General features: G+C 43.0%; 1 protein-coding gene across 25 annotated transcripts in view; it reads left to right on the top strand.

The window, feature by feature from the left end:
* Nucleotides 1-17,473, top strand: part of R3HDM2 (R3H domain containing 2) — a 180,243-nt gene that overhangs the window by 107,348 nt on the left and 55,422 nt on the right. For all 25 annotated transcript variants that reach the window (XM_031651049.1, XM_031651065.1, XM_031651052.1 and 22 more), the window contains one exon: nt 14,507-14,706. In XM_031651049.1, coding sequence (XP_031506909.1) covers nt 14,507-14,706 — 200 coding nt within the window. The remainder of the gene's footprint in view (nt 1-14,506; nt 14,707-17,473) is intronic.

The raw sequence follows: 17,473 nt of genomic DNA, 5'->3' as shown, positions 1-17,473 counted from the left end.
TTTGTTTGCTAGGGCTGCCATAACAAAAGAGCACATGCTGGGTGGCTTAAACAGTATACATGTATTTCATTACAGTTTTGGAGGCTAGAAGCCCAAGACAAGGTGTTGGCAGGTTTGGTTTCTCCTGAAGCCTCTGTGGCTTCCAGATAGTCACCTTCTCTCTGTCCTCATGTGATTTTCCCTTTGTGGGCACCGTGCCTCTCTGGTGTACTTCCGTGTCCAAATTTCCTCTTAATGACACTAGTCAGCTTGGATTAAGGCCCACCCTAACAGCTTCATTTAACTTAATCGCCTCTTTAAAGGCCCTGTCTCCAAATACAGTCACATTCTGAGGTACTAGGGGTACGGACTTTAACACAGGAACTGGGTGGGGGACATCATGTGTTCAGCCCATAACACTACTTCTTACATCGCATGGACTATAACTTAGTCATGTACTCATTTAGCTACAATGGAGATTAGGATATGCATAGCTTTTCCCCAGGAAGCTGTGTGCCCCAACTTAAAATCAGCACCTCTCTTACAAAGAGATGATTGGATATTGGGGAACAAGTAGCAGTTTCTCCTTTGCAGCAGAGGCTTGAGGACTAATGATTATTACAGATTTCCCATTTTTTCTTTGAAATCAGGTTGTTATCTAATTTCTCTGGCCAATCTCATATTTAATGTTAGATTTTGAAAGATTGTCAGCCAGGCGCGGTGGCTCATGCCTATAATCCCAGCACTTTGGGAGATTGAGGCAGACAGATCACCTGAGGTCAGGAGTTCGAGACCAGCCTGCCCAACATGGTGAAACCCCATCCCTACTGAAAATACAAAATTAGCCAGGTGTGGTGGCGCACGCCTGTAATCCCAGCTACTGGGGAGGCTGAGGCAGGAGAATTGCTTGAGATGGAGATGGAGGCAGAAGATGGAGATTGCAGTGAGCCAAGATCGTGCCATTGCATTCCAGCCTGGGCAACAAGAGTGAAATTCCATCTCGAAAGAAAAATTGTTTTAATACTGAATTGTTGTCTGAGGTGTCCTTTTCTAAGGTCATAGGTTATGGCAGGATAGATGTAGTTGCCTGGCATTTAAGTTAGCAATAGAAGGCATGAGAGTGCCATGAATGTAGATAAATTGTGATTTTTTTCATTTTCCAGATGTCTTCTCTGGGTTGAGTTGGAAACAGTTTTGCAAAGGGGTGGGAAAAGACAGTGTGAACTTTCAGGGTCTCTTTCATCCCTAAGATTCTGTGATGCTTTCTGCATAGTGAGATTTCTTTGATAAAGCTAGAGAAAATGGAAGCTTTAGAGGGGAAGGACCTTCTACTCCTCTTTGTTTGAAAGAGGAGGCTATGTGGTTTGTTCTTTTCCACTTTAGGGCGTAAAAAGGGCATTTTTGACCAAGAATTTAGAGAAGCTGACAAAAACTGTAACAGGGCCCAACCACCACTTCAGTCCATTGATCAAAGCACCTACAGTTCTCATTTTAAGGCAAGTACAGCAATAATAGATACTGAGCAAATAAAGAGGGTATACATGTCCAGAACATTTTAATCTTGTTTCTCTCTTTACTTTGCCTAAGGAATTGCTGTAGTCACCAGCCAGTTCCTATGGGTTTCCTTACACAGCAGTGAATCCTTTTGCAGTTACAGAACAGAATGATTTTCATGCTTCCCTGATTTGAAATATTGGCACAACTATTGTTGTTACTGGCCCAGTACTAGTAAAGCCTATGACAGTTTACTTCTGCAGTCCTTAAAGGGCTTGGTGACTGTCATATACCTATAGCTTTATGTGTTTCATAAGTACTTTACACCCTATTCCCATATATTCATTCTCTCTTTGAAGAGAATGAAGATTTGGACCTATATCTCTTATTTGTAACTCAGTAGTACCTTCCTTCCTGTCCTTCTCCAAACAACTGTTAGGCATTTACCTCTTCAGGCATGCAGTTCTACTGTTTTTGTTTTTGTCCTTTGTTTTGACAATGCAATGGGAAGAACATGGAATTCTGGAACCAAGTAGACCTGGGTTTGAATTCTGGCTCCTTGCATGTAGTGTATGGCCCTGAACAATTCACTTAGTATTTCTGAGTGTTGGTATCTTTATTTTTTATTTTTTGGTATCTTTTTTTTATAAAGTGGAGATAACGCTTTATACCTTGAGAATATTGAGTAAGATGATCTCAATAAACTAAAAAAATTCAAAGTCATGAGGTGTGGACCCAGGTTGAGGGGAAAGGTGACAGTTTACAAATCTAACTTTTTAATTCAAAAATATGTCCCCTCACTGATACTCAGAGGCCTCAGATCTAGGCACCCTTCCCATCCCACACTCCACACCCCAGAATGCTTCTAATGAGTAGCCACCCTGGAACACCTACGACTTTAACTTTGGGATCAGACACAGCTAGGTTGGAATTCTACCATTGCCTCTCTTGTATTGACTTGGGAAAGTTACTGGATTTCTCTGAGCTTTGGTTTCTTCAACTGGAAAATACCCTAACAAAGAGTTGTGTTAGGATTAAATAATAAATAAAAAGAAAAAAAAATTTTTTTAAGTAAAGTAGAGAAAGAACATAGACTTTGGAATCAGACAACATGGAGGTTCTGGTCTATTTCTGCCACTTAGTGATGAAACCTTGATCAGGTTGCTTAGCTGCACTTGGTGGATATGAGTTGAAGTACATAAAGCACCAGGCTCATAATCATGCTCAGTAAGCCTCAGTAAATCATGCACCTTTTCCTTTTCTCCTAATTTCTAATGTCAAAGAATGGAAGAAAAGGCTTATGACACAGGAGCACCTAAACTGTTTTGTTTTTAACCTACCACTTAACCCCTGTGGATGTTTGTTCCTACTGTTTGATTCCTAAAGGAATTTTTGGTTTTGTTTGTTTGTTTATTTGTTTGTGTTTGGTGTAGTTAAATAATGTATAATAAAATGCACAGATCTTCACCATTTTGTTAATGAGGTTTGTTTGTTTGTTTGTTTTGAGATGGAGTCTCACTCTGTCGCCCAGGCTGGAGTGCAGTGGTGCGGTCTTGGCTCACTGCAACCTCCGCCTCCCGGATTCAAGCAATTCTCCTGCCTCAGCCTCCTGAGTAGCTGGGACTACAGGCAAGCGCCACCATGCCCGCCTAATTTTTGTATTTTTTAGTAGAGACGGGGTTTCACCATATTGGCCAGGCTGGTCTCGAACTCCTGACCTCGTGATCCACCCGCCTTGGCCTCCCAGAGTGCTGGGATTACAGACGTGACGGCGCCTGGCCTAGTTAATGAGTTTTGACAATTGTATTCACCCATGTAACCACTCATCAAATAAAATTGAATATTTCCATCAGTCCTGGAGGATCCCTTCTTTCTCTTTCCAGTCAATATTTACCCCCCAAGTCCTGAGCAATCATTTTCTGATTGTGATCACTGTAGGTTAGTTTTGCTTGTTCTTGAGCTTCATATAAATAGACATATATAGTATGTGTTCTTGTGGTGGCGGGGTGGGGAGGAGAGTCTACTTTCTTTAATTTATCATAGTAGTTTTGAGATCCATCCATGTTTTTGTTTTGTTTTCCAAGATGGAGTTTCACTCTTGTTGCCCAGCCTGGAGTGCAATGGCCCGATCTTGGCTCACTGCAACCTCTGCCTCCCTGGTTCAGGCGATTTTCCTGCCTCAGCCTCCTGAGTAGCTGGTATTACAGGCATGCCACCACCACACTCGGCTAATTTTTGCATTTTTATAGAGACGGGGTTTCACCATGTTGGTAAGGCTGGTCTCGAACTCCTGACCTCAGGTGATCCATCCACCCTGGCTCCCAAAGTGCTAGGATTGCAGGTATGAGCCACTGTGCCCAGCCCTATCCATGTTTTGTGTGTCTCAGTATGTACAGTATAGGTTGAGCGACCTTTATTCAAAATGCTTAGGACTTCCTGTATTTCAGATTTCAGATTTTTTGGATTTCGGAATTTTTTTTTTTTTTTTGGCGTATTATAGTTGAGCATCCATAATTCAAAAACCCCAAACTGGAAATGTTCCTATGTACATCCTTTGAGCATCATACTCATGCTCAAAAAGCTTTGGATTTTGGACTCTTTCAGATTTCAGATTTTCTCATTAGTGATGCTCAGCCTATAGTTCAGTGTTTTTTATTATTAAATAATATTACATGTGTTTATTCTCTTGAGCCCCTAGATTTTAAACATTTTTTTAAATTTATCAATTGAGAGTAACTTATGATTGATACACAAATTAGTACAGGATTGGAAAGCTTCCAAGGAATTTGCCACAGGGTAGACCAGAATTTTTAGCACCTAGATATCTTTGTCTTGCTTGCATTCTCCCTACTTGGCCATGGATTAAAAGGGAGAAAATGAAATTATCCTTCTGTCTCTGAATGTCCCCTATATAACATATTCCTTTTGGCTCAGTGCCTAGAAAGTTGTTTATAAATTGATGGAAAGATATATAATCTCACTCTGTTATGGAAGGTACCTATCTTAGCAGTAAAAAAAAAAAAAATTATAGGGAATATGCAGTATTCTCCCTGAAAAAAATAGCTGAATCTTGGCTTCCAATAATCCTCCCCTGTATTATCTTATTTCTTCACTCCCCCACTTGTCCCCTTGACATCTCACAGCACAGTCCCCTGTGTGCAGCTTTGAGCTACTGAGTATCTTCAGGAGACATCCTGCCTTTGAAATTGTGCTATTTGGCTGTATGAAATGTATACTGTACACAAATAGATTGTAGGGAAGCACACATCTAGGCCCTCCTGGGAGCCTAATGTCTGCTTTGTTCTAGTCACCGTTGGATATGAAATAGTTCCTTTCTTCTCCCACCAAAAACCTCCCAAACCCTTAATTTCTTATCTATACCAAATAAACTATTAAGAATGGAGTTACTTCTCTACCTTTTAAGATACTACTGGGTTTATTTTAGCTGTTTAAGGCTTTTTTTTTTTTTTTGGGAGACAGAGTTTCAATCTTGTTGCCCAAGCTGGAGTACAGTGGCGCAATCTCAGCTCACTGCAACCTCCACCTCTGGGTTCAATAGAGCCTCCCGAGTAGCTGGGATTAACAGGCACACGCCACCACGCCCAGCTAATTTTTTGTATTTTTAGTAGAAATGAGGTTTCACCATGTTAGTCAGGTTGGTCTCGAACTCCTGACCTCAGTGATCCACCCGCCTCCCAAAGTGGTGGGATTGCAGGCATGAGCCACTACACCCAGCCTAAGGCTTTTTTAAGTTAGTTGCTTACTTTTGCTTTTGTTTTGGCCTGGAAAAAATTATTTCCAGGAATCTTTATGCCCCAAGAGTAACGACAACCTTCTGCATTGGCTGAAAGGACTGGAAATTACGTTAATTAAAGGTTATTTTGGAAAGCAAAAGAGCCTCAGGCTAAGAAATACAGTTTTGGCCGGGCGCGGTGGCTCACGCCTGTAATCTCAGCACTTTGAGAGGCCAAGGCGGGCGGATCACGAGGTCAGGAGATCGAGACCATCCTGGCCAACATGGGGAAACCCTGTCTCTACTAAAAATACAAAAAATTAGCCGGGCGTGGTGGCAGATGCCTGTAGTCCCAGCTGCTCGGGAGGCTGAGGCAGGAGAATGGCGTGAATCCGGGAGGTGGAGCTTGCAGTGAGCCGAGATCGCGCCACTGCACTCCAGCCTGGGTGACAGAGCAAGACTCCGTCTCAAAAAAAAAAAAAAAAAAAAGAAATACAGTTTTATGCTTAGTTTATCTTCCAGTGGATCTTAACTCTGGATTAGTAACACTCTGACCCTTCATTACTAGCTTCTGCCTACTTTCAGGGCAGTTTCTTTTATCCTAGAAGAAAATGGTGAGGAGACTTAAAGCCATGTGATTTGAAAGCCTGACTTGAAGCTGGGAATGTTTAGAGAAGGAAATAAGGTAAAGTTTTCTTTTGTAAAGAGCTGATATGGAATCTTTATGACTCGCACAGAAGGCTAAACAGGGGCCAGTGGGAGGAAGTACCAAAGACGTAAATTTTGCCTCTTTAAAAGGAAAGTATTCCGGAAAGAAATGGTTTCTTTCTGGAGGTGAAGACTTTCCCTTCACTAAGAGATATACAAGCAGGGACATTTTTCAGAGTTACTAATGAGTCAAGAACCTAGTTATGAAAGATTATGTATGTAGAAAAATAGAGCTAAGGCTGGGCACAGTGACTCACGCCTGTAATCCTAGCACTTTGGGAGGCTGAGGTGGGCAGATTAGTTGAGGTCAGGAGTTCGAGACCAGCCTGGCCAACATGGTGAAACCCCTTCTCTATTAAAAGTACAAAAATTAGCCGGAAATTGCTTGAACCCGGGAGGCGGAGGTTGCCGAGATCATGCTACTGCACTCCAGCCTGGGCAACAGAGCAAAACTCAGTCTCAGAGAGGAAAAAAAAAAAAAAAAGAAGAAGAAAAGAAAAAGAAAAATGGAGCAGAATGAAAAAGCTTCTAAGTACCCCTAGAGTTATGAGATTCCATGATTCCTTTGTGTCTTTGGTAGACTTTCCTTTCTGGTCTTTGACTATTTCTCCCCTTAGTTAGAGGCAGTGTTGTATAAAGTTTAAGAAAGCAAGTCCCAGAGCCAGATTTTCTGACTTTGAGTCCTGGCTGTGCCATATGCCAGTTGTGTGCCCTTTTAAGCAAACTGTTTAACTTCTCTGTGCCTCAGTTTACTTGTCTGTAAAATGGTGATGATAGTAAGAATAAATATGTAATAAGATCATTGTAAGATTAAATGAGATATATAAAATATTTTAGGATAGTGCCTGGCACAATGTAAGCACTCAAAAGTTTCAGCTGATTGTTATTATTATTGCCTGTCTCCCTGTCTTTCTTTCTTTCTTTCTTCCTTTCTTCCTTTCTTTCTTTCTTCCTTTCTTCCTCTCTCTCTCTTTCTTTCTTTCTTTCTGATGGAGTTTCACTCTTTTGCCCAGGCTGGAGTGCAGTGGCATGATCTCAGCTCATCACAACCTCCTCCTCCTGGGTTCAAGTGATTCTCCTGCCTCAGCCTCCTGAGAAGCTGGGACTACAGGCACGCACCACCATGCCTGGCTAATTTTTGTACTTTTAGTAGAGATGAGGTTTCACTATGTTGGCCAGGCTGGTCTCGAACTCCTGACCTCATGATCCGCCTGTCTCGGCCTCCCAAAGTGCTGGGATTACAGGCGTGAGCCACCTGGCCTGGCCCATTCTTCTTTTAATATCCCCCCCACCTTTTTTTTTTTTTTACTGTCTCCCAGGATTCTGACATAATAAACTCAACTCAGAGTAGCTTAAATGGTAAGAGGATTTATGACTTCAAATATCAGGAAGTCCAGAGATAGGGAGGGTCCAGACTGACTAACTAGTGTCTAATCATAGCATCAAGGATGCAGGCTCCAGCCAGGCATGGTGGCTCACATCTGTTATCCTAGCACTTTGGGAGGCCAAGGCGGGTGGATTGCTTGAGCCCAGGAGTTTGAGACCAGCCTGGGCGACATGGCGAAACCCCATCTCTATTACAAATACAAAAATTAGCCATTCTTGGTGATGGTGCCTGTAATCAGCCTGAAGTAGAAGGATCACCTGCGCCCCAGAGGTTGAGGCTTCAGTGAGCTGTGATCATGCCACTGCACTCCAGCCTAGGTGACAGACTGTTTTGTCTCAAGAAACAAAAACAAAAAGCCTGGGCAAAGTGGCTCACGCTTTTATTCCAGTCGCTTTCGTAGGCTGAAGCAGGCAGATCACCTGAGGTCAGGAGATTGAGACCAGGCCGGCCAACATGGCAAAACCCTATCTTTACAAAAATACAAAAATTAGGCCAGGTGCGATGTCTCACGCCTGTAATCCCTGCACTTTGGGAGACCAAGGTGGGTGGATTACCTGAGGTCAGGAGTTCACGACCAGCCTGGCCAACATGGAGAAACCCCACCTCTACCAAAAATACAGAAATTAGCCAAATGTGGTGGCACATGCCTATAATCCCACCCACGCAGGAGGCTGTGGTAGAATCGCTTGAACCCAGCAGGCAGAGGTTGCAGTGAGCCAAGATCATGCCATTGCACTCCAGCCTAGGTGACGGAGTGAGACTTCGTGTTAAAAAACAAAACAAAACAAAACAAAACAAAACAAAAAACGCTGGGCATGGTGGTGCATGCCTGTAATCCTAGCTACTGGGGAGGCTGAGGCAGGAGAATCACTTGAACCTGGGAGTTGGAGGTTGCAGTAAGCCAAGATCTCACCACTGTACTCTAACCTGGATGATATAGTGAAACTCCATCTCAAAAAAAAAAAAAAAAAAAAAAAATGATGGCTGCAGGCTTATTTTCTCTGCTTCCCCATCCTCCATGTGTTGACAGGGTGCTGCCACAGTCCAGGTATCATCTGCATAGAAGATCACCTTGGGTAGAAGATACCTGTTTCTTCCAGAGGCTTTAAAAATTTTTTAAATAAAGTAGGAAACTTTTTCCATCCAATAAAGTCCCTTTGTGTCTCACTTGTCCCTTCTAAAACCAGTCACAAAAAGGAAACAGAATTGCCACAATTGGTTTAACTAATTAATATCCATCTCCCAGGGATTGGGGATAAGATCTCCTTCCCTGATCATGTATTCTCAAGGGAAGGCAAGTGCCAAAAGAAATCTGGGTTAGATCAATGAATGTGGAAGAACAGGGAAATCTGGGGAGGTGCCCTTTCCTCTGCTGCTTCATTTTTCTCAGTGTAAGAATTACTTTGTTTTATACAGCTCTTCAAGAGGCCGGTGGTCTCAGTAGAATGACTGACTAAATTTTTTTTGAGATACGCAGGCAGCAGTACAGCGGAGCGATCTCGGCTCACTGCAACCTCTGCCTCCCAGGCTCAACTAAGTAGCTAGGACCCCAGGCGTGTGCCACCATGCCCTGCTAATTTTTGTATTTTTGGTAGAGATGGGGTTTGCCATGTTGCCCAGGCTGGTCTTGTACTCCTAAGCTTGAGCAGTTCACCTGCCTTGGCCTCCAAAAGTGCTCTAATTGTAGGCATGAGCCAACGTGCCCAGCCAACTGACTAAATTCTTAAAAGTGGGTAGTTAAATCAGTCTGTTTTATGGGTAGCTATAAGAACCTAAAGTTCAAGTCTTCCTGTTTCTCCAATGAATGAAGGAAGCCATGTGTCTCCGTAAAACTTGAGGTTGAATATGTGACCATATTCTGCAGATGAAAGATCATTTTTTATTTGTTTGCATTCATAGTGTTTTGGCTGAGAAACAGTGTTTGTACACTGGAATTATTCCAGGTATCCAGATAGTTGATTCCTGACCCACATGTGAAGGAGAGCTGCAAAGTTGTCATTTTGATTTGATGAAGTATACCCATTTGGTAATTAAGGCCCATCCTTGAAAAAGAAACAAACCACTGCTGTGCCTTGCACAGTGGCTCAGGTCTGTAATCCTAGCACTTTGGGAGGCCAAGGCAGGTGGATCACTTGAGCTCAGGAGTTTGAGACCAGCCTGGGCAACATGGCAAAACCCTATCTCTAAAAGTAATAGAAAAATCAGGCTGGGTACAGTGGCTCACACCTATAATCCCAGCACTCTGAGAGGCTGAGGTGGGTGGATCACCTGAGGTCATGAGTTCAAGACCAGCCTGGCCAACATGGTGAAAACCCGTCTCTACTAAAAATACAAAAATTAGCTGGGTGTGGAAGCAGTCGCATGTAATCCCAGCTACTTGGGAGGATGAGGCAGGAGAATCACTTGAAACTGGGAGGCAGAAGTTGCGGTGAGTGAGATTGCCACTGCATTCCAACCTGAGTGACAGAGCAAGACTCCATCTCAAAAAAATAAAAAAAGAAAAGAAATAGAAAAATTAGCCAGGCATAGTGGCCCATACCTGTAGTCCCAGCTACTTGGGAGGCTGAGATAGGAGGATCACCTGAGCCCAGGGAGGTCGAGGTCGGGCCATGATCATGCCACTGCAGCCTGGGTGACAGAGTGAGACCCTGTCTCAAAAACAAAACCAAAAAACAAAAACTGCTTTATAATTTTTTATATCACCTTCTCTTTCTGACAAATTTGAGGCTATTTAAGCTTGGAAAAGAGAAAAATACTGAAGGCCTATCATATGATAAAAGATGTAAATTTAATTTTCTGTGTCTCTAAGACTGATTTAGGATCAAGATTGAAGCAGTTCATAATTTATAATAGGGAGCAACTATACAACAATTAAGACTATTTCATAAATAGTGAAATGATCCTGTTTCAGTTTTCCCAGAGGTTAGCAGGCCTTTCAGAAAATTACAAAAATGAGTTCTTCTTTGGGGAATAGGGGAAGATTGTGGGAGGTCAAATCTAAGAACTCTTCCAGTATTGACTATTATTTAATGAATTTTTTGTTTTTTTGAGACAGAGTTTTACTCTTGTTGCCCAGGCTGGAGCGCAATGGCACAATCTCGGCTCACCGCAACCTCCACCTCCCAGTTTCAAGTGATTCTCCTGCCTCAGCCTTCCGAATAGCTGGGATTGCAGGCATGCACCACCATGCCCGGCTAATTTTGTATTTTTAGTAAAGATGGAGTTTCTCCATGTTGGTCAGGCTGGTCTCTAACTCCTGACCTCAGGTTATCCATCCGCCTTGGCCTCCCAAAGTGCTGGGATTACAGGCATGAGCCACTGTGCCTGACTAATTTTTTTTTTTTTTTGAGATGGATTTTTCACTCTTGTTGCCCAGGCTGGACTGCAATGGCACAATCTCAGCTCACCGCAACCTCCACCTTCCTGGTTCAAGTGATTCTCCGGCCTCAGCCTCCCAAGTAGCTGGGATTACAGGCATGCACCACCACACCTGGCTAATTTTATATTTTTGGTAGAGATGGGGTTTCTCCATATTGGTCATGCTGGTCTCAAACTCCCAACCTCGGGTGATCTGCCCACCTCAGCCTCCCAAAGTGCTGGGATTACAGGCATGAGCCACTGCGCCTGATTTTTTTTTTTTTTTTTTTTTTTCAGAGACAGGATCTTGCTTTGTCACCTGGGGTGGAGTGTAGTGGTGTGGTTATAGCCTACCGTAGCCTTGAACTCCTGGGCTCAAGTGATCCTCCCACCTCAGCCTCCCAAGTAGCTGGGACGACAGGCATACCCCACCGCACCCAGCTAATTTTGTTTTTTTTTTTGTAGAGAGGAAGTCTCACTGTGTTGCCCAGGCTGGTCTCAAACTCTTGACCTCAAGCAACCCTCCCACCTCAGCCTTTTGAATTGCTAAGATTACAGACATGAGCCACTGCACCCAGCACTATTTATTTATTTATTTAGAGACAAGATCTTATTCTGTCGCCCAGGCTGGAGTGTAGTGGCAGAGTCATGGCTCAATGCATCCTTGACGTCCTGGGCTCAAGTGATCCTCCCGCCTCTGCCTCCTGAGTAGCTGAAACTACAAGTGTGCACCACCATGTCTGGCTAATTTTTTTTTTTTTTTTTTTTTTTTTTTTTTTGTAGAGACAGGGTCTCACTGTGTTGACTTGAACTCCTGGGCTCAAGCAATCCTGCTGGCTCAGCCTCCCAAAGTGTTGGGGTTACAGGCATGAGCCAACACACACAGCCCCCAATTTTGATCTTTATTAATGTTTCCTAGCCAAGAGATAGGGAGAATGCATGTGGTGAGTTTTACTAGTACTTCAGACTGAAGAGAATTGAGGCTTGATTTACCTATTGTGGGGGTGGTAATACATACATACATACTACATACATAAACAAAGTCCCATGTATAGCAAATGATCCATGAAGGTCTGTAGGTTATAACTGTTTTTATAGTAGCTTTTAGTTACTGAAGCAGATAATTCTAAAGTAGAAGTTTGTATCAGTGTCTTTCAATACTTGTAGCCAGTTTCTTCTAATATTTTTCGTCTTTAAATTCAACTTTCAACTATATGACTTTTTTTTTTTTTGAACCAGAGTCTTACTCTGTCACCCAGGCTGGAGTGCAATGGTGTGATCTCAGCTCACCGTGACTTCCGCTTCCCAGGTTCAAGTGATTCTCCTGCCTCGGTCTCCCAAATAGCTGGGAGGCAATCGAGTGCAATTGAGCCAGCTTGCTTAAGATAAAGGAAAAAATTTAAGGCTAGACGCAATGGCTCACCACCACGCCAGGCTAATTTTTGTATTTTTAGTAGAGACAGGTTTCACCATATTGGTCAGGCTGGTCTCAAACTCCTGACCTCAGGTGATCCACCCACCTCGGCCTCCCAAAGTGCTGGGATTGCAAGTGTGAGCAACTGTGCCCGGCCGTCAACTATATGACTTTGCAATTGTGTGAATGACTCTCTGGCCCTCTAAAGAGAATTTACCTAAGTAAACCAAGTCTCCAGGCAGCTACTGAAGAGCCACCACAAGGTGAACAAAACAGTGATCTAACCCCCTCAGCCTTCTGAGTAACTAGAACTACAGTCACATGCCACCGCTCCCTGAACCCAGGAGTTTGAGGCTGCAGTGAGCTATGATCGCATCACTGCATTCCAGCCTGGGTGACAGAGTGAGATCCCGTCTCAAAAAAAAAAAAAAAAAAATCACAAAGCAATAGCCTGGCAGACCATCTAACTTATGTCAGGATGTGGCTACCTTTGCTTCTTGAAAGACTTCTGGGTCTTACCCTTTAAACTGATTTAAAAGAGAGAAAAATATCTGTTGTGACAATTTTCTTGAAGCGTTGCTAACCATTTGTCTGTTTATTTAATTCTGTTTCTAGGGCTTCACTGGGAATAGATGTGACATCTGGGAGAGTTACCAGTAAAGGAGGGAAAGAAGTCTTTAGGGTTGAAGTACAGTCAGTAACCTGTATAAGGAGAAACCTCTGCAAACTATTGTTGGAGCTAAACGTGTTTGACTTGGGCAATTGAGGACATGCATCTGTGTATAGAGTATCAACTTCTGTTTCTTAGTGTGTGGTTGGAGAACTGTGTAGGCTTCATTACAGGATTTCCCAGGTAGTGATAGTAAGTGATAAAGAAACAGCCGTCCCTGCACTATAGATACTCTATCACTGGCAGAGAGTAGATTGACTGAACCCAAATAGTGTATAGCAAAGTAAAGATTCTTCCTCCAGGGAGGGACCCAATTTTTCTGAAGGACAGATATCTACAAAGTTCTCTTCTTGTTTTTTCAGCTTGCTTAAGATAAAGGAAAGAATTTAAGGCTGGGTGCGATGGCTCACGCCTCTAATCCCAACACTTTGGGAGGCCGAAGTGGGAGGATCACTTGAGTCCAGGAGTTCAAGACCAATTTGGGCAACATACCAAGACTCCATCTCTCCCAAAAAAAATCTCAAAAATGAGCCGGCCTGCCGGGTGCAGTGGCTCAAGCCTGTAAACCCAGCACTTTGGGAGGCCGAGGTGGGCGGATCATGAGGTCAGGAGGTCGAGACCATCTTGGCTAACACGGTGAAACCCCATCTCTACTAAAAAATAGAAAAAAATCATCCGGGCGTGGTGGCAGGCACCTGTAGTCCTAGCTACTCGGGAGGCTGAGGCAGGAGAATGGCATGAACCCGGGAGGCAGAGCTTGCAGTGAGCCAAGATCGTGCCACTGCACTCCAGCCTGGGCGACAGAGCGAGACTACGTCTCAAAAAAAAAAAAAAAATTTAGCTGGGCATATGCCTGTATTCCTAGTTACTTGGGAGGCAGAGGTGAGAACATTGCTTGAGCCCAGAAGTTCAAGGTTGCAGTGAGCTATGATTGTGACACTGCACCCCAGCCTGGGTGACAGAGTGAGACTCCATCTAAAAATATATATATATTTGTAGGATTTTATATATTCTATAACCATTTAAGCCTTGTCTGATTTTACTTCTTTTTGAAGGGAGAATAGCTTGAAGTTGGTAACAGTGTTGTGGGTTTGTGGTAGCTGTGAAATTTCTTCCTTGGGAAAGGAGAATATTCCTTTCTAGTAGTCAATAGAGCTTTATAATTTTCTTCTTGCTGGAGAGAATCTAATGGGTGAAGTGACTGAGCCAGAAATGTGAGCAAATTTCTGTAGGGAACAAGGGGAGAAAATAAAGTGTCTAGAGGGCTCATACTACTTTAGAACTGAATCCTGGTGAATCTCAAAATAATTATGTTGAGTAAAAGAGTCCAGACAGTGTGATTGATTCCATTTATACAAAATTCTAGAAAATGCAGACTAATCTGTAGTGTCAGAACAGATCAGTAGTTGGCTGGGGGTAGAGGGAAGAGAGGAAGAGATTACAAAGGGACATGAGGAACCTTTGGGGCATGATGAATGTGCTCACTGTCTTGATTGGGGTGATGGTTTTACAGGTGAATGGATGTGCCATAATATAAAATTATACATTTTAAATATATGCAGTTTATGTCAATTTTACCTCAATAAAGGTTTTTGTTTTTTTTTTTTTAAAGAAATGAACGCAGGGACAGCATTTATTAAATAACTCTTTTCTGGGTTATAGGAAGGCTACTGGAAAAAAATGTACCCATGTGAAATATAAGTCCTGTGTATTTGTTAAGTATGGATACATACCTCCTGCTTAATGCATTTGATGTTTCTTTAGGAGTCCATAGAGGCCACTGTATTCTATTGAAGAACATGTCTAACAGTAACACTACTCAAGAGACCCTGGAAATAATGAAAGAATCAGAAAAAAAACTGGTGGAAGAATCTGTAAACAAAAACAAGTTTATATCTAAGACTCCAAGTAAGGAAGAAATTGAGAAAGAATGTGAAGATACCAGTTTGCGTCAGGAGACACAGGTAAAGATTGGAAGTGCATTATATGCACACTTTTTTTTTTTTCCTTTAGAGACAGGGTTACCCAGCTCTGTTACCCAGCCTGGAGTGCAGTGGCACAATTAGGGCTCACTGCACTCAAGAGATCCTCCTACCTCAGCCTCCCAAGTAGCTGGGACTATAGGCATGTGCAACCACAGCCAGCTAGTATAAAAAAATTTCTTTGTAGAGACAGGGTCTCTCTATGTTGCCCAGGCTGGTCTCAAACTCCTGGCCTCAAATGATTCTCCTGTCTTTGCCTCTCAAAATGCTGGGATTGTAGGTGTGAGCCACTGTGCCCGGCCAACATTCTTTATATCTGAATAAAAGTGGAAATGTGTAAGAATTAGTCACTTTTAAAAACACTTGATTCTCTTTAAAAACTCCAGCTTCAGCTCTCAAAATAAAATCTTCCATTTTTGTCATGTAGTCCACAATGAAGTCTAAAAAGGACAGTAAAATTCCTAATCTATTTGGGCCTGAGTTCACTGGTTTTTGCTGCATTTTGACTTTTTTTATTACCAAAAAATAAACTGTATACAAATACATATTTAACAAGTCATAAAATGACTCATACAATAAACTCTTAAAACTTGAGCTTCCTGGCTCTACACACAGTGTTAAATTCATATCCTGGTTGTGTTAAAGCAGTCAGCATTTTTCTGGGTCAGAAATAGCCTCTGAGCTTGCCACTTGGTAAATGTGAGTAAAAGGAATTTCACTCTTTGTTGGCCATGTTGTTTTTCATCCAAATTCATACTGTAGTACAGAAATGATAGTAGTAGATAGTTAGCCAAACTTCCTCACGGGGTTCTTCTTTGGTTTCTGCCTGGCCGGCCCAAACTCTGAGCCTCCTCTCATCTACCTGTTAGAGCCCTTCCTCTGTGGTCACTGCTGGTTTCTTCTGTTACCCAAGCCCAATAAATCCTTTCCTTCGTGCCCAGGGGTGAAAACTGATTTTATTATAAGTCAAGAGACAATTAACACTAGCAAGAAGTTAGATTAAAACACAGGAACAACAACATTTTAGAGGATCTGGAAACTTGAAGCATAATTTTTCTAGACAATTCAATTCACATAAGGCTTGTCTTCTTTAAAGATTAAAACAGCAATAATATAAAGGAATGACTTAAAATTAGACAGCTCTCTGAGATATTTTGTTCTCTAACTGCCTGCTTTTCTATTGTTTTTCCTCTTACAATTCACCAGTCTCTGCTCTGGCTATTTTTCTTTCCATTATTACATGTGAGTTGTCATTCCCTACCAATTCTACCACAGTTTGTGGAGACAGTCTGCCACCGTTCCAGCTGTACTTCTAGCCTCCACTGATACAAATAATGAATTTTAAATATTCAGTACAGATAAGTGATGAATGTTTCATTATGTGCTGTCATGTTACATGAAAGATAATAATTAAATGAACTTTTGGGTCTAAGTTATTCTATTCTTAGGACACAATTATAAATGGTGTTCTGAATTTCTGTTTTGTGTACTTGAAGCTAGGCAGAAAAGAAGGGACATCTATAGGTTTTTTTTTTTTTTTTTTTGAGGCTGAGTTTCACTCTTGTTGCCCAAGCTGGAGTGCGATGGCACAATCTTGGCTCACTGCAACCTCCGCCTCCTGGGTTCAAGCAATTCTCCTGCCTCAGCCTCCAGGGTAGTTGGAATTACAGGCACCCACGACCATGCCCGGCTAATTTTTTGTATTTTTAGTAGAGGTGGGGTTTTACCATGTTGGCCAGGCTGGTCTTGAACTCCTGACCTCAGGTGATCTGCCTGCCTTGGCTTCCCAAAGTGCTGGGATTGCAGGCATGAGCTACTGCACCTGGCCCCATCTATAGATTTTATATGCTTTATGGACACTCACTTAGTTTAAAAATGTCTTCAGGCCAGGCGCAGTGGCTCGTGCCTATAATCCCAGCACTTTGGGAGGCCAAGGTGGGCAGATCATTTGAGGTCAGGAGTTCGAGATCAGCCTGGCCAACATGGTGAAATCCTGTCTCTACTAAAAATACAAAAAATTAGCTGGGCCTGGTGGCGTGTACCTGTAGTCCCAGCTACTCGGGAGGCTGAGGCAGAATTGCTTGAACCCAGGAGGTGGAGGTCACAGCCAAGATCACTCCACTGCACTCCAGCCTGGGTGACAGAGTGAGACTCCGTCCCACCCCACCCCACCCCCACCCAAAAGAAAAAAAAAAAAAAAAGTCTTCACCTGGAAATACAAATACAACGTGTCAGGGTTTGGAAGGGGACCTGCCTCCTCTCGGACTTGACTCCTTTTGCTGCTGGTAGAGCAGGTGGGGCTGCTGCTGCCATCTACTGGAGCTCATGTTCCTTTTGCAAAGTGCCGTCTTGTCAGCCTCCCTGGATCCTATGGAACAGTACCTTAAGAAGCGCTCTACTCTCTATCCATTTCCCAACATACCATTTACACCTTCATCAGCACTAAAAATTCTGCTTCTGAGCCGGGCATGTGGCGTGTCCCTGTAATCCCAGCTACTTGGGAGGCTAAAGCAGGAGAATTGCTTGAACCCGGGAGGTGGAGGTTGCAGTGAGTCAAGATTGTACCACTGCACTCCAGCCTGGGTGACAGAGTGAGACCGTGTCTCAAAAAAAAAAAAAAAGAGCATGGCCGGGTGCAGTGGCTCATGCCTATAATCCCAGCACTTTAGGAGACCTAGCCGGATCATTTGAGGTCAGGAGTTCGAGACCAGCTTGGTGGATCACTTGAGGTCAGGAGTTCGAGGCCAAC

The sequence above is a fragment of the Papio anubis genome, chromosome 9 (assembly GCF_008728515.1).
Source record: "Papio anubis isolate 15944 chromosome 9, Panubis1.0, whole genome shotgun sequence".
Lineage (NCBI taxonomy): Eukaryota > Metazoa > Chordata > Mammalia > Primates > Cercopithecidae > Papio > Papio anubis.
This window is presented reverse-complemented; position numbering and strand designations above follow the sequence as displayed.